Source organism: Pseudorca crassidens, chromosome 10, assembly GCF_039906515.1.
Source record: "Pseudorca crassidens isolate mPseCra1 chromosome 10, mPseCra1.hap1, whole genome shotgun sequence".
Classification (NCBI taxonomy): domain Eukaryota; kingdom Metazoa; phylum Chordata; class Mammalia; order Artiodactyla; family Delphinidae; genus Pseudorca; species Pseudorca crassidens.
The window spans coordinates 30,460,014-30,479,687 of NC_090305.1; the positions used below are offsets into that span (position 1 = coordinate 30,460,014).

The 19,674-nt window shown below is 45.0% G+C and overlaps 1 protein-coding gene across 4 annotated transcripts in view; it reads left to right on the forward strand.

Moving 5' to 3' along the window:
- The window catches only part of CLIC5 (chloride intracellular channel 5), a 196,690-nt gene extending 177,660 nt beyond the window's left edge, over positions 1-19,030 (forward strand). For 3 of the 4 annotated variants that reach the window (XM_067752777.1, XM_067752778.1, XM_067752780.1), the window contains 2 exons: positions 2,084-2,268; positions 9,698-14,457. In XM_067752777.1, coding sequence (XP_067608878.1) covers positions 2,084-2,268; positions 9,698-9,865 — 353 coding nt within the window. In that variant the 3' untranslated portion in view covers positions 9,866-14,457. Of the gene's footprint in view, positions 1-2,083; positions 2,269-9,697; positions 14,458-16,427 lie in introns of those variants that run through there. The other variant, XM_067752779.1, reaches the window with a different exon arrangement.
- Positions 19,031-19,674: the final 644 nt, after the last annotated feature.

Genomic DNA, 19,674 nt, shown 5'->3' on the forward strand with positions numbered 1-19,674 from the left:
ACATGGGCCCTTCCCTGCTGCCTCGTCTCCTCTTTTCTCTACCGTGATTATCGCCAACTCTGGCCTTCACGTTCCTGATCAAAAATGCACAAACACGAGTGATGCAACTGACACTCGGAAGATGTCCTCAGAACATCGTGACTTGATATGTTACGTGGCGTGTCGTCGTTGTAACATAAGGCAATGACCCTGCCCATTGCCAAACTTTACCCTTCCACCTTAAGAGACGGCTGGAGAGAGAGTTGAAATTTCTCCAGAACTATCCTCCCAAAGAGCTTCCGTTGCTGTTCTAGGCCTCTCTTACCAAGTTTCACGTTTCCAAGACTGGGCACTCGGGCAGGGACCTGCTCAGGTGTCTGGGGGCATTTGGAGTTAGAACCTGCAATGTCTCGTATCCCATCAATGTCTCTTTCCCTCGGGTGATATCAGCTCATCACATTTCAGCAGGCATTCTATCCGATTTTTCCTTTCTCCATTAGAATCAAGATTTTGTCATCATCTCCATAACTGAAAGGGGTAGCGGAATTTGTGGAAGCAAAGAGACCCAGTATAAATCACAGCTGCTTCAGTGGGGGTGAGCTGGGGTGCTAAGAAGTATTGTTGGCGCCCTCTGCTGGTGCGCTTGCATAGGCTTGCCGTCCCATCCCAGTCTAGACAATTACTAAGGGGAATACAAGCATTTTTCCCAGCCCCGCTCACTCTGTTCTCCCAAACTGGAAACACAAAGCAGATGATGAAGTCCAAGTTCAAATGCCAGGGAGAAGGAAGTGTTGAGAAACCACATCCAACCTCCAGCCTGTTTTCACATGTTCCAGTAAGCGTTCAGTTGATGTATCTTGGGCTGGTGTCGTTTCATTGTCTCAGACAAAGTCTTTCTATGAAAAGACAAACACGGGTTATGCGAGGAGGAGCTAACAGAAGTCACATTTGGGGAAAATCTGAGCGAGAGCACAGTCCTCTGGGCTCTTCCTCCAGAGGCAGCTCCCTCCTTTTAGCTGCTGAAATTAACATCCAGCCTGATTCCCACTGTCTCGGTGTCAATCTCTAAACTAGAGTCTGGAAAAAACAGTCATTGGAGGGTGGGCTGATGACAGGTGCATTGGCCAATGACCTGGCTAGCCATCTCCTCCAGCGCTCCGGTGGACAGGTTCTAGGTTAGGGTTCTCTGACTGGAGTGGTCGGTGAGATTTCGGGTGGAATGACTCTGAGTGATAGTGATTTTCTATAGCTGCTCTTTCGAGTATTTTGTTCTGTTCTTATACGTAAGTGAATTATTTGCTAGATAATCACTGGGGCAAGACAGGAAAAATCTTCTGCCGCATTGTCTTCCCTCGGATTTTCACCCTTTGAGCTGTATCCGCGACAGGTTTCCATGCAGGCAGGGTTGCACATTTCTGGTGGAGCCTGCTGCCCAGTGCGTTGGCCATTCCATTTTGGACCGTTCTGATTTTTAGAACAACCCCTCTAGATTAAATTCAAGGATGCCTCCTTGATACCCGCTGGTTCCCTGGGGGCAGCCCCGGACATGGGTGCTCACTGTCGTATGTCATGTCTTCCTGGAAGCCTTCACACCTCTCCTCCTGAGGTTGGGTTAGCCATAGCTAAGGCTGCCCCCAAATCTGGTGCCTATCTCTGTCCTAGGACCTCTCTGCAGTTGTTGTTTACTTATTTAATAGTTCTTTCTTTCTACAAACTTATTATGCGGGTTGATTGCGGAATATCGGCAAGATTTAGATGAGCAAAAGAAGAAAGTGAAAACTGACAATTATTATTGCATCTGTTGGAGAGGAACTGTACAAGCTTTGACAGATATCCTGATGGTTGTATTTCTGTATTTATATGATCTTTTCCAAAAAAAAAGGATGAGCAAATGTTTATTGTTTGGTTAAGGTTTGCTTTTTCAGGCTGTTTAATACTCTTCTATGGCATCGTGTACGTGGCTGTCAGGTACTCTGTAGTATGGGGGGAACCAGTAATGAGGCGGACAGGATTCTGGATAAGCTCCTTTGCTCTGAAGACCCCGTGGCTGTCTCCAGCGGCAGGAGGGTTGACTAAAGACACTTCTTTTGCTGTCCCACGCCAGCCCTTGAGCGAGGCCTGACCAAGGCACTGAAGAAACTGGATGACTACCTGAGCACCCCTCTGCCAGAGGAGATCGACTCCAGCACTTGCGGGGACGATGACAAGGGCTCCCGGCGCAAGTTCCTGGATGGAGACGAGCTGACCCTGGCCGACTGCAACCTGCTGCCCAAGCTCCATGTGGTCAAGGTAAAAACGCTTAATCTATCTGCAGACGCTCCCCAGGTCCAGCTCCATCAAAGGCCCGGGTCACCTGTGGAGGTGAGGCGAGGGCAGTGCCGCCTGCTGACGGAGAGTCAGAGCTCGGAAGTCACGCGAACCGGGACCCCAAGTCAGCCTCCGCAGCATGCTGGCTGTATAGCCTCTCTGAGCTCCAGGTTACACCTGTAACATAGGCATGTATTGTTTAACTAGGGCTGTTGGGAGACTAACTGTGGCCTGAACGTTCCTGCCATATTGTAAGGGCTCGATAGATAATAGTTGCTATTATTGTCCTGTTATATATAGTCCTGTCACTCCACAGGCCTCTTCCTTACCTCTTCCTCATAGGTTTTCACTGGCCACACCTCCACCCCGACATCTCTATTAAGCGTGCCCTCATATGCATGTTTTCTTTGTGGGCAGATGCACCTTCTGATTCCCTGTAGCCACTCTCTGGGGCAGGCAGCCACCTTCCTCATCTACCAGTTGAAGAGCTGGATTTTCTTGCTACTGCTGCACTTACTGATCACGGTTAACCTGCAGTGTAATCCTTTCCTATACCAGCCTTAGGATCTGAGAATTGGAAGGAAGGGGGAAATTCTGAGGTCACCCTAATCTCCCACCCCAAAGTGGACCCCTTCCTGTGTGTCTGTGACAGGCTTCTGTGCAGCTGTGACTGCACGTTTCTGATGATGAAGAGCCCTCTGCCTACCGAGCCAGCCCTACTATTTTGGACGGTTCCAGTTATTAAACCATCCTTCTTTATATGGAGCCCAAACGTGCCTCCCTGCTCCCTTGGTTCTCTGGAGCAACACGAAACAGGGCTGCTCTCTTCGTCTCATTTGAAGACAGCAGTTGTGTCTCCCACATTTCTCTACACTAATACTTCTTGTCACATCCTTTTTTTTCATTTTTATTTTTTTAACCATTTTATTTGTTTGTTTTAAAATCATCTTTCTTGGAGTATAGTTGATTTACAATGTTGTGTTAGTTCCGGATGTTCAGCAAAGTGATCCAGTTATATATATATATTCTTTTTCAGATTCTTTTCCATTATGGGTTATTACGAGATATGGAGTATAGTTCCCTGTGCTATACTGTTGTTGTCTATCTATGTTATATATAGTAGTGTGTATATGTTAATCCCAAACTCCTAATTTATCTCCACCCCTCGCCCCCCAACTATCCCCATTGGTAACCATAGTTTGTTTTCTATCACATCCTTTTCTGACGCTCACCAGACCAGAGAAAATTACAGTGTGATCGTAGAGCTAGGCTGCTCTCTACGTTTATATGTGTTAATATCTTATTGTCTCAGACAAAAAGCTCTGTGAGGACAGGTCTTCTCCAAGCATGATGGTGGGTACATGGTGGCCCTTTAATAAATACTCATTGATTGACCATTTGATCACCTAGCTTGTGATCCCCAGTTTCTTTCCACCTGTCACTAAGGAGAACCAGATTCAATCATTTATCAGCTGGATATCTGCCTACTGGTTTTCAGCTGATGTCCTGAGCTGGAAATCAGAGCCCTCCAATCAGAACACACGCCAGCTTGAGTTGAAATGTTAGCTGTGCACACACCGGTGCTCCTGCGGGACACGTCAGGGCTGGAGGCTGGCACAGAATCATGCTTGCCAGGGCTGATGGGCAGAGCAAATTCAGTCTATTAATAAGAAGACACTTTGGGTTTGGGCCAAGCCAATGGTCACTGGTAGGTCCAGCCAAGCTATGTCTTTGAAGTTATTCATTACTGCACGCCCTCCCCACCTCCAAAACATCTTTTGTTCTCATTTCCTGAGGAAAAAGTGGCACCATTAGGCGTGATATGATTCTATCAGTCACACTGTCAGAATGAGGTAATGGAAAGAACCCTGTTCTAGAAGTCCGGAGACCCAAGTTCTGGTCCCGTGGGTGCAGCAGGAGTTGGGCCAGGCCTTTTACTCTTTGGGGGAATCATTTCTCTCATGCCCAAAAGAAGAGATGTGGATTACATTCCTCCTCGCCTCTTCCCCTCACTTCCGTCCCTCCTCCTGTCACTCACGCGTGGGTTGACCACCCACTCAAGAACCACGTGTCTGATCAGGTGAACAAATGGATCTTCCAGGCCTCAAGCTTCATCCTCTGGTTTCTCCAGTTCCTTCCAGCCCTGGACGACTAAGTTACACTCCTGTCCTGGGATGAAGTTCAGTGTGTCATTTACTTGGAGGAGCTGGGGATCAGAGGGAGGATGGCCCGCGAGGGGACAAAGGCTGGGCCTCACCTCCCGTCTTCTTGGATTTCTGCTGACCCAGCTTATCACATCCCAGAGCCCTGGCAAACCTCTGAAGTGTGGAAAGCGCGAAGGGGCAGCCAAGTCAGACCTCCATTTTGGCTTCAGACGCCAAGACTTAATCTGGGCTGGGGAAGCTAACTGTTTTCATATGAAAGCAAATTCAGAACATGAGCATGGACGTTCCTGCGGACGTCAGAGCTTCTGCCGTGCGCGTCCTCTCCCTCTCTCTCTCATTGGCTCTCCTTCGGTATGTCTGCATCCTTGGAGGCTGAGTTGCTCTGGCCCCGCTGCTCACGGACAGCCTGGTTTGAACTTTCGTTGCCTGGCTGCCTTCTATTCTCATCTCCCCACACAAGCCAACGTGTGAGGAAAGAACCAGCTCTGGCCAAGGTCATGGTCCCTCCGGGCAGGGAGGGACACACGGGACTCCTGTGGCTGCCCCTGGGACCCTCGGCCCCTGGACCCTCACGTGGCACAGGGACCTGTTCAGCTGCTGAAGCAAACAGGAAGGGAGCTATATATATAAATACAAATATATATTCGTAAGGTGCATCTCTGCCGTTTTCAAGCTCACATTATATATATATGCTTTAAAAACTTGAAAATGCATTCCAGCACGTAGAGACTTGAGGCTGCCCCACGGATCAGTTTATAATTTTGAAAAATATTTTTTTTTGAAAAATATTTTTTGATCGATGCCTTGACCTCATTGTGGGCTTTTTCTTTCTGTTTTTTCCCATTTTTTAAATTGAAGTATAGTTCATGTACAATGTAAGTTACAGGTGTACAACATAGTGATTCATGATTTTTAAAGGTTATACTCCACTTACAGTTAACTATAAAATACTGGCTGTATTCCCCGTATTGTACATCTTTGTAGCTTATTTTATACGTAGTATTTTGTGCCTCTTGATCTCCTAGCCTCTATTTTGCTCCTTCCCTCTGGTAACCACTAGTCTGTTCTCTGTATCTATGAATCTGTTTCTGTTAGATTCACTAGTTTGTTCCCTTTTTTAGATTCCACATATAAATGATAACACACATGATTTGTGTCTCTCTGTATGACTTCTTCCATTTAGCATAATGCCCTCCAAGGCCATCCAGGTTGCTGCAAATAGCATTATTTCATTCTTTTTTTTTTAATTATTATTATTTTTTTATTTCATTCTTTTTTAAGGCTGAGTAATATTCCATTGTATATAGACCACATCTTCTTTATCCATTCATCTGTTGATGGGCACTTGGGTTGCTTCCATGTCTTGGCTCTTGTAAATAGTGCTGCTATGAACACTGGGGTGCATGTATCTTTTTGAAATACTGTTCTCGTTATTTTAGGGTATAAACAGGAGTGGAATTACCAGATCATACGGTGGTTCTAGTTCTAGATTTTTTGCGAAAACGTCATACTGTTTTCCACAGGGGCTGCATCGCTTTGCATCGTATGGGCCCTTTTCATTCACTCTGGCAATTTCCAGCTGCGTCCCTTGGTGGAACCTCCAGCCCTGCATGGATTTTCTCATTACCCAAGACAGCCTTTCCTGTAGGTTCGCGAGCAAACCCAAGGAGCCGCCGTCTTGCAGTGAGCAGAGGGTTCTGTCGAAGGACCCTGATTCCATCCCCTGTGTTATCGGCCACACCTATGCTAGACGCACATTGCCAGGTGGCTTCTGTAGTGACCACCCCAAACCAGTTATTTTAACCGAGATAATTTCATATGAAGAAGTACTAAGAACTAGGAAGCCAAAATGTCCCTTGAGGTTCCTCCTTCAGGGCAGCAGGGCAGAGGGAAGAGGTTGGGATGATCCAAACTTGAGCTATACAATAGCCAAGACATGGAAACAACCTAAAATGTCCATTGACAGATGAATGGATAAAGAAGATGTAATATATATATGTGTGTGTGTACGTATATGTACATATGTATATGCAATGGGATACTACTCAGCCATAAAAAAGAATGAAACAATGCCATTTGCAGCAATATAGATGGACCTAGAGATTATCATACTGAGTGAAGCAAGTCAGAAAGAGAAAGATGAATACCATATGATATCCCTTATATGTGGAATCTAAAATATGACCCAAATGAACTTATCTACGAAACAGAGTCACAGACAGAGAGAACAGACGTGTGGTTGCCAAGGGCAGGGGTGGGGGCGGGACGGACTGGGAGTTTGGGATGAGCAAATGCAAACTAGTGTACATAGACTGGATAAGCAACAAGGTCCTACTGTACAGCACAGGAAACTCTATTCAATATCCTGGGATAAACCATAATGGAAAATAATATGAAAAAGAATGTGTAATATATATGTATAACTGAGTCACTTTGCTGTACAGCAGAAATGAACACGACATTGTAAGTCAACTACACTTCAACAAAATAAATTAAAGAACAAAAAACCCCTAGAACTCCATGAGGGATCCCACAGAGCTACACCTTGGACCTCCGAGGTGGGGTGCTGCTTAGCTGGGGCTGAGGACTGGGTTCAGAGAGGCCTGTGGGGCTGGGACCAAGCTCGGTGGTGGGCTCACTGTTGTGTGCTGGCCTCTCTGAGCTGGTGTGAGGACACGGGTCCTGTGAGCGTTTGCAGAATGGCAAACTGGATTCAGCTGCTGCTATTGGAGAAAAGGAGACTCTCATAGGAACAGGAAACCCACAGGAAGGGGCCAGTCCCTGCTCCCTCTTCCAGTCGCACAGCCTCTCTCTAGCACCCCCTGTTGTCATAGCCTCAGGGGAGTTGCCGGCAAAGCAGAGGTAAGGTTTGCAGTCCCAGTCCCAGCATCACCAAGAAGCCGGTACAGCTACACCGGTAGGTCTGGAGATAAAGCAACAGTAGCTGAATAATTGGCACAGGAGGGATTCTGAGTAGAGCTATTCCTTTATCATTTACGTAAGGCTGAGTGGCAAAGTGGAAAGAATTGGATTAGACAGCAGAGACTGTAATAAATATTAGTGATTAATAGAAAATTATAGATAACAGATACTGGTTGAATTATTTTCCTGTGTAATATTGTATAAACCACTAAATCTCTTGTGACTCCAGTTTGCTCATTGCAAAGGATCTGCAGGCTTTAAAGTTAAGTGTTCATATACGTTTGACACTAGATGCACTCTGTCTGATGTTCGGATAACAAGATGGTAAAGATTAAATACAACTTTTTATTGAATCCCTCCCTGCTTGTTTAACCTCTCTCTGCCTTATTTTTCTCATCTGTAAAATGGGAATATAACATACTCTTCCTTGTAGTGTTATTTAGGGATTTCAGTAGCTTGCCAAGTGCTTAAGGCAGTGCCTGGTGCAGAGCACAGAGGGAATAGATGTTTGCTATTGTTGTTACTCTTATCAACAGCATTATTGAGGTTATCAAGGGAGACAGAAATGAAGAAGCTGTGGTTCCTGTCCTCATACTGCTCACAAGCTAGAGAAGAGAGGGGGGGATATGAACTGACTGTGATTCGGAGTAGAATAGAGCTTAGGGCCGTAATGGAAGTTCAAAGCCGATGCGGGAGATCGGAGCGGGGAAATGCATCCTCCCTGGAACGCGGTCGTGTCTATGCGACTGAGCTGTTCACACAATAGGTCATCGGTGTCCCTCACTCAGAACTGCTTTCTGGGGAACCCGGCACAGCACTGGCGCCCAGATGAAGATGAAAGCCCGGAGTGGCTGGTCTGGGGGGTTCCCTGTGTGGGAGGATCCCTGGGCCAGTGATCTGGTGACCTCTTTAAAAAGAAAGCAAGGAAAGGAGTCAGAAGGCAGTGGTGTAGGAGAGAGGCTACTCTTTGCTCTCTCCTCCCCAGTTCCCGAGGGGTAGAGGCAAGACTAGTCAATGTGAGGCCCCAGTGCCCAGCGAAACTAAAAGGGTGCCCGTTAAAAAAGTCGTCAGTTTCCAGACGTTGACAGCAGAGTGTTAAACCAAGAGCAGGGCCCTTCCGAGTGTGAGACCCCCTGTACCTCACAGGTCTCACGTCTTTGAAGCCCTCCCTGGCTAGAGAGACCTTATTAAAGAGACCACGCAGCCCCTACCTAGGAAGGAATGCATGCAGTGGGCAAAAGGTGGGTCTCAGTGAATTCTGACAACAGGTCATCTTTATTGAGCACTTAGTATGAGCCAGCCCCCCCACACCCCCAATCATTTTATGTGTATTAACTGATTTATTACTCCAAGGTAGCTCGTCTTATTACCTCCATTTTAGAGGAAAAGAATTTGGGGCTCAGAGAAGTTAAGTAACTAGTCCAAGGTCACACAGCTGTCAAGTAGTGTGGTCAGGATTGCAGATCCAGTCAGCTGGGATCCAGAGCCCACGCTTTTAACCACTATGCTACTGTGTCTCTCAACACAAACACCACTTCCCCAGAATGCCCAAGTCCACAGCCCCGAGTGTGGTAAGCTAAGGAGAGAACAGAAATCACTGTCTGTTCACTCCCACATACCCTGAACCTCCATATACATTGCTATACCTAACTTACGTTTTATGCTTTGTATTCTCTTCTGTAAATAAGGATGCTTAGTAAAGCAAAGTGGATGGGGAAAAAAGAAAAAAAAAGGTTGTCTATAATTCAATCAAGCAGACATAACCACTGGTAATAGATTGGTGTATATACTTCTAGTCATCCTACATATTTCTCCAAATGCCTCATACTACACTTCAAACTTAACGGCCTCTCTTGAAGCGTTTTCCAAGTCACTGGGATTTCCCCGCAGCATCATTTTTCATGGCTCTCCAGATATGTATGATAACGTATTTATCCATTCACGTGTTGCTGGACATTTGTGTTGGATTCCATTTTTTGCTATTCCAAATAGTCCTACGGTCCTATGTGTGTAGCTAACTCTTCTTGTACACCCATGGTATTTCCTAAGGAAAAAAATCCCTGGAAGCAGAATTACTAAGTCAAAGGGCGAATTATATTTGCTTGAGAAAATACAATAAAATAAAAATAAATAAAATATAAAATAAAATAAATTGCATTAAAAAGGCAGCACTGCCACCTTGTATGACAAGCATCTTGCTGCTGGCCCCTTGGGATGCCTGGAGGGTCTTCCCTCTGTGCACACACTCGGTCACACCACTAACACCTTCCCGGTGGTTTGTTTCACGCTTTAACACCATCTCCATCCTGCCATCTCTGTTGTAGACTGTGGCCAAGAAATACCGCAACTACGATTTCCCGGCTGAGATGACGGGCTTGTGGCGGTACCTTAAGAACGCCTATGCCCGGGACGAGTTCACCAACACCTGCGCGGCCGACAGTGAGATTGAGTTGGCCTATGCGGATGTGGCCAAGCGCCTCAGCCGATCCTGAACTTGGCCGTCTTGCCCCATCACTGCTGCAGAAAGACTCACCATCTCCCCAAGGACTCCAGCTTCACGGACTCCTTTTCCACGGCACCTCCAGAAACTTCTGTTTTTATCAGGCCGCATCTTGCTGGCATCACTGGAACCCCAGCCTGCTGTCTTTGATGAAGGTCGGCACCACCCCCATCTGATCAGGCAGGAACCTGCAAGCAGAAATGAGAGAAACCGTCAAGCTCTCAGCCTTTCGGGCCTGGGCTGGGTTCAGTGTATCTGGGGTCAGTGCGGGAGAACGAACCCGTCTGTGGGATTGCCACTGGCCCCTTTTGCCAATATCAAAATATCTCCTAGGCTGTGTTAGACACGTGCAACACCCTGTCCTCGTCCACTCACCTCTTTGTCAGTAACTCCAAGGCCAAGGCCAAACGCCATCTTAGTTCTCATTAGAAAGAGATGCAGTGCTTTTTAGGGGGAGACAGAGAGTGAATGGAAAGAATGGAGCAGGTGTCCATTTGGGCATCCGGCAGACACACCTCCAGTCACTTACCACTTTCTGGCACTCCTGTCCCTTCGGGCACTGAAGGCCAGATTGGAAAACTATTTCAGACACAGTCTCAGTTTGCTGCAGTGCCAGGCGCAGTCTGATGCTATCAGGTACCTGGCTTGATGCTGATCTCCATTTTTATCTGTCCAGGCCTTGCCAGGAAGGGCAATTGGCATGTAATTCCAAGCTGGGGGGACTGGGAAGGGGAGGGGAGGGGAACAGTGTCAATGCCAAAAGGCCCAAGGGGTCTACCAGCCATGGGGTTTGCTTGCTTACGGGAGTGGTTTCCTTGGAGATTACATGCCTGGGTTTGACTGTGTTTATCCACGAGGGAATTTTGGTCTCTGAGAAAGCGGATGGGAGTGGGGGGGGTGGAGGGATGGGTGAGGATTAAAAACAAGTCCTTTAGGACTCAATGTTTCCCAGGAATCTTTTAGATAGGTCTTCTCTCTTATGATCTAAGTAAGTCTTGAACTGGTGATGTCATATAACTACCCACCAAAATCCAAGAATTGGCCAAAAATGACTGTCCGGTCTCTTCAAGTTGTTCCTGGATGTGAGTCTGCTAAGCCGGGTGCTCTCTGAATCAACTGTAGCCTCTGATGGGTGACAGATACATTTAGGAGGTGGCTTGATCACGGAGCCTTAGGAATAAGGTCCATGGGCCTTTCTGATTGGGAAACCATGTGGTTTAAACTCGAACAGAAAATACATACACATCTGGGTAAATTTTCCTACCATCTGACTCAACTGCAAGATGAAAAAGAAGAAACTGTTTTTTAGCTAATATTTCGCTCTGTAGTCATTCTCCTTGAATTTCACCTCCTTAAAAGCTCACCCAGCTTGAGCACGGGGACCTGTGCAGAGGAAACAAAGAAAAATGAGCTAGTCATAAGCTCCCTCTTCCCGTGAATACCCTGGGAGAAAGTCCACCCGCCACAGACCCTCACCTCCAACAATCCTTCCTTCTGTGTTGCCTGTTGGTGGAGAGAGAGGCTCCCAAGTGCCCGAAAGCCCCAGGACTTGGCTCACTGGTCAGTGAGGGCAGGACGGCACAGGGCCTTCCTGTAGAAACATCACCAGATTCTAACCCAAGCAATCCCCGGACCTACCTGCCTCCAGGGATCTCTGGAGATAAAAGGGGCCCCTGATCAGAGCCAAGGAGAAGAAGCAGGAGGGTCTCCTTTAGCCCAGGGAGGAAGACGACGTTTCTCAGCAAGACATCCTATAAGCCTGAGACCTTTCAAAACGCAGAATGAATTGATGCATTTTCACCTCTAAGCGAACCTTTCCACAGACTCCCTGGTAATTTTGTCCCTGGAGATGTTTGAAAAGAACTGGTAAGGAGACAGTCCTTTTGACTGTAGGGAAGAGCCCCAAACTGGCCTCCTGGGAGGTGAAAGCTTGAATGATCCCAAAGGCCTTTTACGTAGTGTGAAATCCTATTGTCCCAGAAATCCTTCCCTCAACGTCACAGCACAAGCGTGATGATCTAAGAGGCAGTTTACTTTCCTGAGACCCAGAGAGGCGCTTTTCTTAAAGCACATCTGAGAAGCATAGCCAGCCAGCGACAGAGAAAACAGGAGGAGCTCAAGTGGAGTAGCTCCCCCAGGGGAGTTTTTGCACCCCAAGGCTCTGCTTTGATATTCAGAATTCAGCAACTGGTGAGTCTTTAAACCCAGCCTTTAAAAACAAACAAGCCAAACCAAATCCACATTGTTGGTTCTAGATGTTCTTTCTGTGGTTGACTTCGTTTTACATAAATAACAATATTAAGGCAAGGGGGTGAGGTTGGGACAGTAACCACGTAGAATAGGGAGAGGAGTGATAGATGGACAGCACTTCCTGGTACTCAATCCAGGACTATCTTTTTCTTGCAACAGGAGATTATCATGGGATGCAACTGACTATTGATTTAAAGCTTTAATGTCTATGACCAGATTTATCAGAATATTTTTACATAATAATAATATTGCCTTATGATTATTTTTTTCCAAAGAGATTTTTCTCCAGATCTTTCAGCCTCCCCGGGTTTTGGCCATGACCTTGTCATGTACACAGCTTATCATCTCCCAGCAACAGTGTGGAGATGTCCTTAGGTGTCCCCAGAACCAACTCAGGGAGTATTGATGGTCTGCAGTTTGACCCTGAACTCCAGAGTGTTAAGATGGGAGGTGACCTTTGTCATTGGTCTGGAATGCATATCGATGCCTCAGAAAGCATTTCAATGATGCTGAAAGGGGATTTATTTGGGTTAAGATCCTGTTTTACTCTGGATTTAATTCTCTCCTTCGACTTTCACATCACTGTGGCTTTTTTGGTGGAGTAGCATAGTGGGGGAGAAACAAGAATCATACTCAGAACGACTGTGTTGAATTTACCCATCTTCTCAGTCCTGCCTGCCTCTCAGGTGGCCCCGAGAGGGTATGGGATAAGATTTTAATAGCTATAAAAGATGAGCTGGGTCAGTAAAATCTGGATTGATCCAGAGCATAGTTCCTTCTATCGCACACCTTCATCACCTGACAATTCAGAATCACAGGCATGAGTACGGCTGTCTTGTTTTGAACAAGGATACAGCTGCCTGGCACCAAGCTCATGAGTTGAAAAGTGAAACCCACGCTCCACTGGGTTATTGGACCGCAGGATCTCAAACCGGTTTCAGCTTCCTAGGAAATGGCACCGTCTTCAGCGTTCACTTCTCGTGCTGGTGGGGCCATTGAGGAGTTTGATCTTTTCATTAGAAAGGGGCCATGGCAAGAGTGAGGTTTCCTGGGCTGAATTTTCTAGCACTGAATGAAGTAACAGAAGCTCACAACACCTGTGCCCTCTGGCCACTCCGCAGAAAGACAAGACCAAGCACCTTAGAATGCAAAATGCATCATGCCCAGAACGGGCCCTGAAGGTCTAAGGGTCTTAGAAATGAGCAAGGTCTGGGCAAAGAGAATTAAAAGGGAGGCAGAGTCAGGAAGGTGCGGGTCTACCCAGCAAGTTTTCCATCAGGAGGAAGCAGGGAGAGTCTGTCCGAAATCAAGTTGGTCTAAGACATCCAGTAGGTATGTCTGTGGTTCCTATTTCCACTGACCAGGAGCCAGGTCAACAGCAGAGGGAATCAAGATGCCGGTGTCTTCCTCCTTGGAAAGATGAAGCAGTAACTCATGGTTAAAAGTAAGCTCGATGATTCACAAGGGATCACTTTCTTATCTCTTATGTAACATTAAAAAGAACCTAAAGCATTAGAGAAAGGAGTGTGCCTGTGAAGCATCCTGGTTCTGGTGTTGGGACAGAGGTGATCACGTCATTGGCTTTGGGGGCCCTTCTAGCACACAAGGCCCATTAGCTTCTATCCACTGCTCTTGGCATTTAATCCAAACAACACGTGCCCTCCTATGAATGCATCTTCCTCTCCCTTTGTCAGTATTCTCCTCCCAGTTTACTTTCAGTATCCTTTCATTTCGTAATTAGGTATGATCCAAAGTGTGCGTAATCTTACTTAATGTTACTCAAGGAAATGGATCCAATGCTACCCTCTGCAACCAAAACTAAAATTTAAAGTTGCCTCGTTGTAGGGTTTGGGCTAATCTGTGTTTCTCTAAAAGCAATCTGTTTTTTTGGCAAAATACAATTTTAAGGATACAGTTGTCTAAGGTATTTATGTATAATTAGAGATTTTGCAATACTGACTATGCATATATTTAAAATATAAAATACCCAGCTGATGTTTGAATTTGTCTATCTTTCCTGACCACCTGCCTATCCCATTTTATAAGCTGGAGAGCTAACTAATTTAGCAAAAGAAGCCTAGCTTTTATAAAAGATCAAACGTATCATTTTATAAAGACACTCCCAATGATGGTAACTTGATTTTCTCAGGACCTTTAACTGTGGTGATAAAATCGCAGGTCTTGCTTTCAAGCCTTAATAATGTAAAATGCCTTTTAATGAAGATATTGCTGAGTGTCTTCCTCATGAACCTGAACCAGTCATAAATTGGTTTTCCAGTCTTGATTGATATTGACTGATTCCAATAAAGTTGGTTTATTTTCAAATATTACAAAGGCGATCATCAGACTTCTTACCGGAGGTGGGGATTTCCTATGCTGTTTGAAATGTGTACGAAATACCTCTTTTTTTCCCAAACGTTATTTTATTTTCCCATTGTAAAAGAAAATATGTTCATTCTTCTTAAAAATCAAAAGCAAATAAAAATTACACAGCAATAAAAAAGAATGAAATAGGGAATTCCCTGGTGGTACAGTGGTTAGGATTTGGCGCTCTCACTGCCGAGGCCCTGGGTTCAGTCCCCGGTTGGGGAACTAAGATCCCGCAAGCCCCACGGTGCAGCTAAAAAAAAAGTAATAAAAGGAATGAAATAATGCCATTTGTAGCAACATGGATGGACCGAGAGATTATCCTACTGAGTGAAGTAAGCTAGACAAAGACACATATCATATGATATCGCTTCTGCGTGGAATCTGAAAAATAAAAGATACAAATGAACTTATTTACAAAACAGAAATAGACCCAGAGACATAGAAAACAAATTTATGATTACCAAAGGTGTGGGGGGGGAGGGATAAATTAGGAGGATGGGATTAACGGATACACACTACTGTATATAAAATAGACAACCAACAAGGACCTACTGTATAGCACAGAGAACTATACTCAATATTTTGTAATAACCTATAAGGGCAAAGAATCTGGAAAAGAATGAATATATATATATATATAAAACTGAAGCACTGTGCTGTACACCTGAAACTAACATGACATTGTAAATCAACCAGACTTCAATTAAAAAAAGAAAAGAAAAAAAAAAGGAGGAAGAAGAACAGAAGGAAAAGCAAAAATCTTGTGACTCAGCCATCCAAAAACAGATTTTTATTTTAGCAAGGCTAAAAATTCTATCATGGTACATGGCCCAGGTGAAAAAAATATACTGATGTTCCTTCGTGGGTCTTATTTCAATTTCCTATGTGTATGGTTCCCCGGGGGTGGGCCAGCAGTGACAGTGTAGGTGCGATTTAAGGAACACCTTAAAAGACTGGTCTATCTGCACCCAAAGCTCTCTCTTGGCCCTCGGTGGCCTCGCCCTATCAGCTCTCCTGGCCTGAAATTCCCACCCTTAGCATCATGTCACTGACTCTGGATGAAGGTCCCCAGAATCCTCAGTAAGAATTTACCTGTAGGGTCTTCCCTGGTGGCTCAGTGATTAAGAATCCGCCTGTCAATGCAGGGGACGTGGGTTCAAGCCCTGGTCTGGGAAGATCCCACATGCCGCGGAGCAACTAAGCCCGTGCACCACAACTCCTGAGCCTGCGCTCTAGAGCCCAATAGCCACAACTACTGAAGCCTGCATGCCTAGAGCCTGTGCTCCGCAACAAGAGAAACCACCGCAGTGAGAAGCCCTTGCACCACAATGAAGAGTAGCCCCCGCTTGCCGCAACTAGAGAAAGCCCACGCACAGCAACAAAGACCCAACGCAGCCAAAAAATAAATTAATTAATTTATTAAAATAAAATTTTAAAAAAGAATTTACCTGTAGTCAACGTAGCACCTGAGGAGGACCTCTGTGAGCATTCACACTGCTGAAAGGTGCAAAGGTCCTGGCAGTCCTCTGTGCTCTCCGTGCTCTATCAGAACAGCTTCTCATCCCTTGGAAGAGATCAGATCCTTGACTCAGGGAATAAGTCCTGGTGGGAGAGGCAGCTGGCAGCTCAGAGCAGATACTGTTGGTGGTCATCTCTCCATCCCGACCACCCCTATCTTCCTCTGGCGATCTCTGATGGGGTCGGAGTCCACTTCCCCATTCCTCCCTTCTCCCCACCTGCCCACTCTCTCCCCACCCTCCTGTGACTCAGGTGAGGATGGTTCCAACCCCAGGTTCAGGAGTGAATTATGAATGGTCTGAGCCTGTCCTCCTGGCTGTGGTTGGTTTCAGAGTTGACTCTTGACCAAGTTTCACCCAGTGTTGTGAGGGGAGGTTTGTTCAGGAACTGCTGAGAAAGATTTCCTTGTTTTTCAGAAAGTGACTCCCTAAGTCACTGCCTCTGGTGCTCCCTCGGAGTGTGGGTGTGAGGTCTGGAAGCGCTGCTGCCCTCTGGAGACCATGAGGGCCAAGCCTCAGGTGAAGGCACTAATACACTGCAAAATGCAACAAGAGTGGAGAGAGCCTGGGTCCTCGATGGGACCCCAAGCTGCTGAAATGTCAAATCTTGAGACTGGTTCTACCTCTGCACTTTCTGTCCTGTGATACATCCTAGACTGTTTGAGGATGCTTATTGCTTCTTTGTTTATTATTATGAGTGGCCAAAACATCCTAAGTGGTATATTAGCCAAGTTTGTTGTTGCTGTTAATAGCCAGTTAGATCATCAGCTTGCTCACCCAGGAGGTGTTCTGTGTTTCTACTGTTTGCGTGCAGAGGGTCTGTTCTACAGGCTGACCAAGGGCTGGGAACATGGGTCTTCATCTCTCTGCATCTTGTTTCCTTCCCTATGCCGTGACAAAACCAAGGGGCATGCGAGTGGCAATCACTGTGCTTGGCATTGAGGAGAACTGCGCCTTGTTCCAGAGGAGTTTCCAAAAGGTGGACTTGGGGATGGGAGCATCTCATATACTCAAAGGTGTTGTGGGCCGTTGTCTTTTTTACTCTTATGTCTAGTAGCGTAAGATCACCAGAGTCCCCAGTAAGTTTTGCCTTGTGGGGAAAGGCATGGGGTGTCAGTCTAGAGAGGTAGGAGGCTGAGGATTAAAAACAAGGAGATCAGGATTTTAATCGTAGGTCCATCACTTAGTTACTATGTGACTTGGCATAAAGTCCCTTTCTGAGTCTCAGTTTCCCCCAGGGGTTATTAAGGCCTCTTGCCTATGAGATGATGAAATCCCTGATGAAGAGTATTTATGAATAATAAAGGGTTATTTCAAGTGAAATGACATTTTGGCCAATTGGAATCTTCAATCTGTTGGAAGGTCTCACTGTAGTCTTTAATGGAAAGAGATGATCACCAGAAAACACATGGATACTAGGAATGTGTGTGTGTGTGTGTGTGTGTGTGTGTGTGTGTGTGTTGGGGGGGGTGTCTTGTAAATTTCAGGCTATTTTGGAGTCAATTCACAACCGCATCAGCCTCCTATCTTTCTCATCTACACTGAATGAAATCTACATCTAGATGCAATGAGAATGACTGTGGGCCCTGCAATTAGGTTCACTGAGCTACAGTTACTTATGCAGAAAGTAAACCAGACTCAAGTTTTGGAAAGATTTTCAATATAAAGAAAGGACATTTTAAAAAATTTGAGTTTAACCCGTCTTTAACTAGAATATCTCAATGTCCCAAACCTTCAAACCAGTGAATTTGTATAGAACTTGGAGTCTAGACCACACAAGATGCATAGTACAAGTGTCATGAGAGAGACCAGCATAGAATCAACACCTGATCCACCTGTGGCTTGGTTATATGCCATCTTGTAGCTACTTGGCATTGTTCCCTGTGTGTCAATCGCTCCTCATAGCCCCTTCCCCAATGAAAAACTAAGCTCCTTTAAGGACTGGAACGTAGGTTATCCAATTTTTGTGCCATGCCTCAGCTGTCCAGCACTCAGCTAATATCAGACGCTCAAAAATATTTATCAGTGGTTGATTGGAGAGTCATGAGACAGTATTCGAGACTTCTGGTTCACCACTTCCCTGGAGTCCCTGATCCCCACTGTATCGTAATTCTGAACGTGGAATGATAACAGAGTCCAGGACAGAAATGCATGTCTGTGTTTGCTAAGTATGCTTTCATTATACATCTGAAGAATGGATCCTTCTAATACAGTCTGTACAGCACTTATGTGTCTGAACAGATGAAAAGCTGTCTAATGCACATTGAATCGCATGGTTGTGGTTAGGTGATGATCTAGCCGGTTTCCCAAGTAGGCCACAAAATTCTGCCTCGATTTGGTGTACTTAGAAATGGATTAGAAGTTCTGAAGTGAGAGTGACTATGGATGCTATAGTCCTGCAATTATCTGGCTCAATATGAGTTAAACGAATGCATCTTCTTTTCTGAATATATGTTCATTAGAGAAAACTTAGAAAATACAAACTAGCAAGAAAGAAGAAACTAAAAGAATACCTGTAACCCCTCCACCAGGAGATAACCACATTTAATTTACACATAATTATCTAGTGAGATTGAAATATAAATATAGACAATTTTTTTTAACAAAAGAGCTATTATTGACAACTGAAATCAAAGTACTTTCTTGTCTCTATGGTAAGCAATTGTGAGCAAAACATATATTCCTGTTTCTGTGCCAAACTATACCAGGACTAGGCACAAATAACCTGCTATTTGCTCCAGAAAATACTTGCTTACTTATCAAGATCAACAGTTTGCTGAACAACGTTTGTTTCAAGACCGTACCGTACTGTGTCCATCAATCCAAAGCTGTTATGTCATAAATCGTTCAATCCCCACCAGTTCCCCACCTGGTAAGACGCATCTTATAATCAATCACTCAGCTCTGGCGTAAAGCCCGTGAACCTCCTCCTCCTGCAGCTTCCCCTTTCTGCTCTACTGCTAAGACTCTGTATTCTTCTTTATTGAAACAAATCTAATAAACTTAGCTTTTCTTAATCACGTTTTTCTAGTGTGTTTTTTTTTGTTTGTTTTGGTTTAGTTTGGTTTGGGTTTTTTTTGGGGGGGGTGTAATTGTCAGCTAACACTCTTTATACTGTTTTTCTAATGTTTTTTTCTTGCTTATGTATCAAGAACATCTTTCCAAGTCCCTTTTCATCTATGACATCAGTCTTATGTATCTTAATCCATTTAACCAATTCCCTATTACTTGGTCCTTAGGGTTTTCCTAATTTTTTACTCTGATAATCAATGCTATAATGAAGTTCCGATTGGTGAGATTCTCTGTTACCTCTATTTTTTCCTTGGAATAAATTTCTGGAGGTGATTTGCCAAATCAAAAGACATGCAGATTTTAAGGCTCCTGATATATAGTATTGCTAACTTTGCCTCCAGATTGTTCCAACTTATTCTCTCACCAGAAGAATATGAGTGCTCATATTTTCACATCATTGCCAGTATCAGGTTGTATTATTTTTCAGTTCTTCTCAGTTTGAGAAGTGAAATCTATCTGACTGCTATCTATTTGTCTACTTGTTGAAGATCTCTCCCAAGTGCACAATTCCATTTTCTTTACTGACTTTAGTTTTTCTCTCTCTTGGAGAGCACAAGAAACTGTGCTCATTTCTTCCTCTGTAATTCAGTTG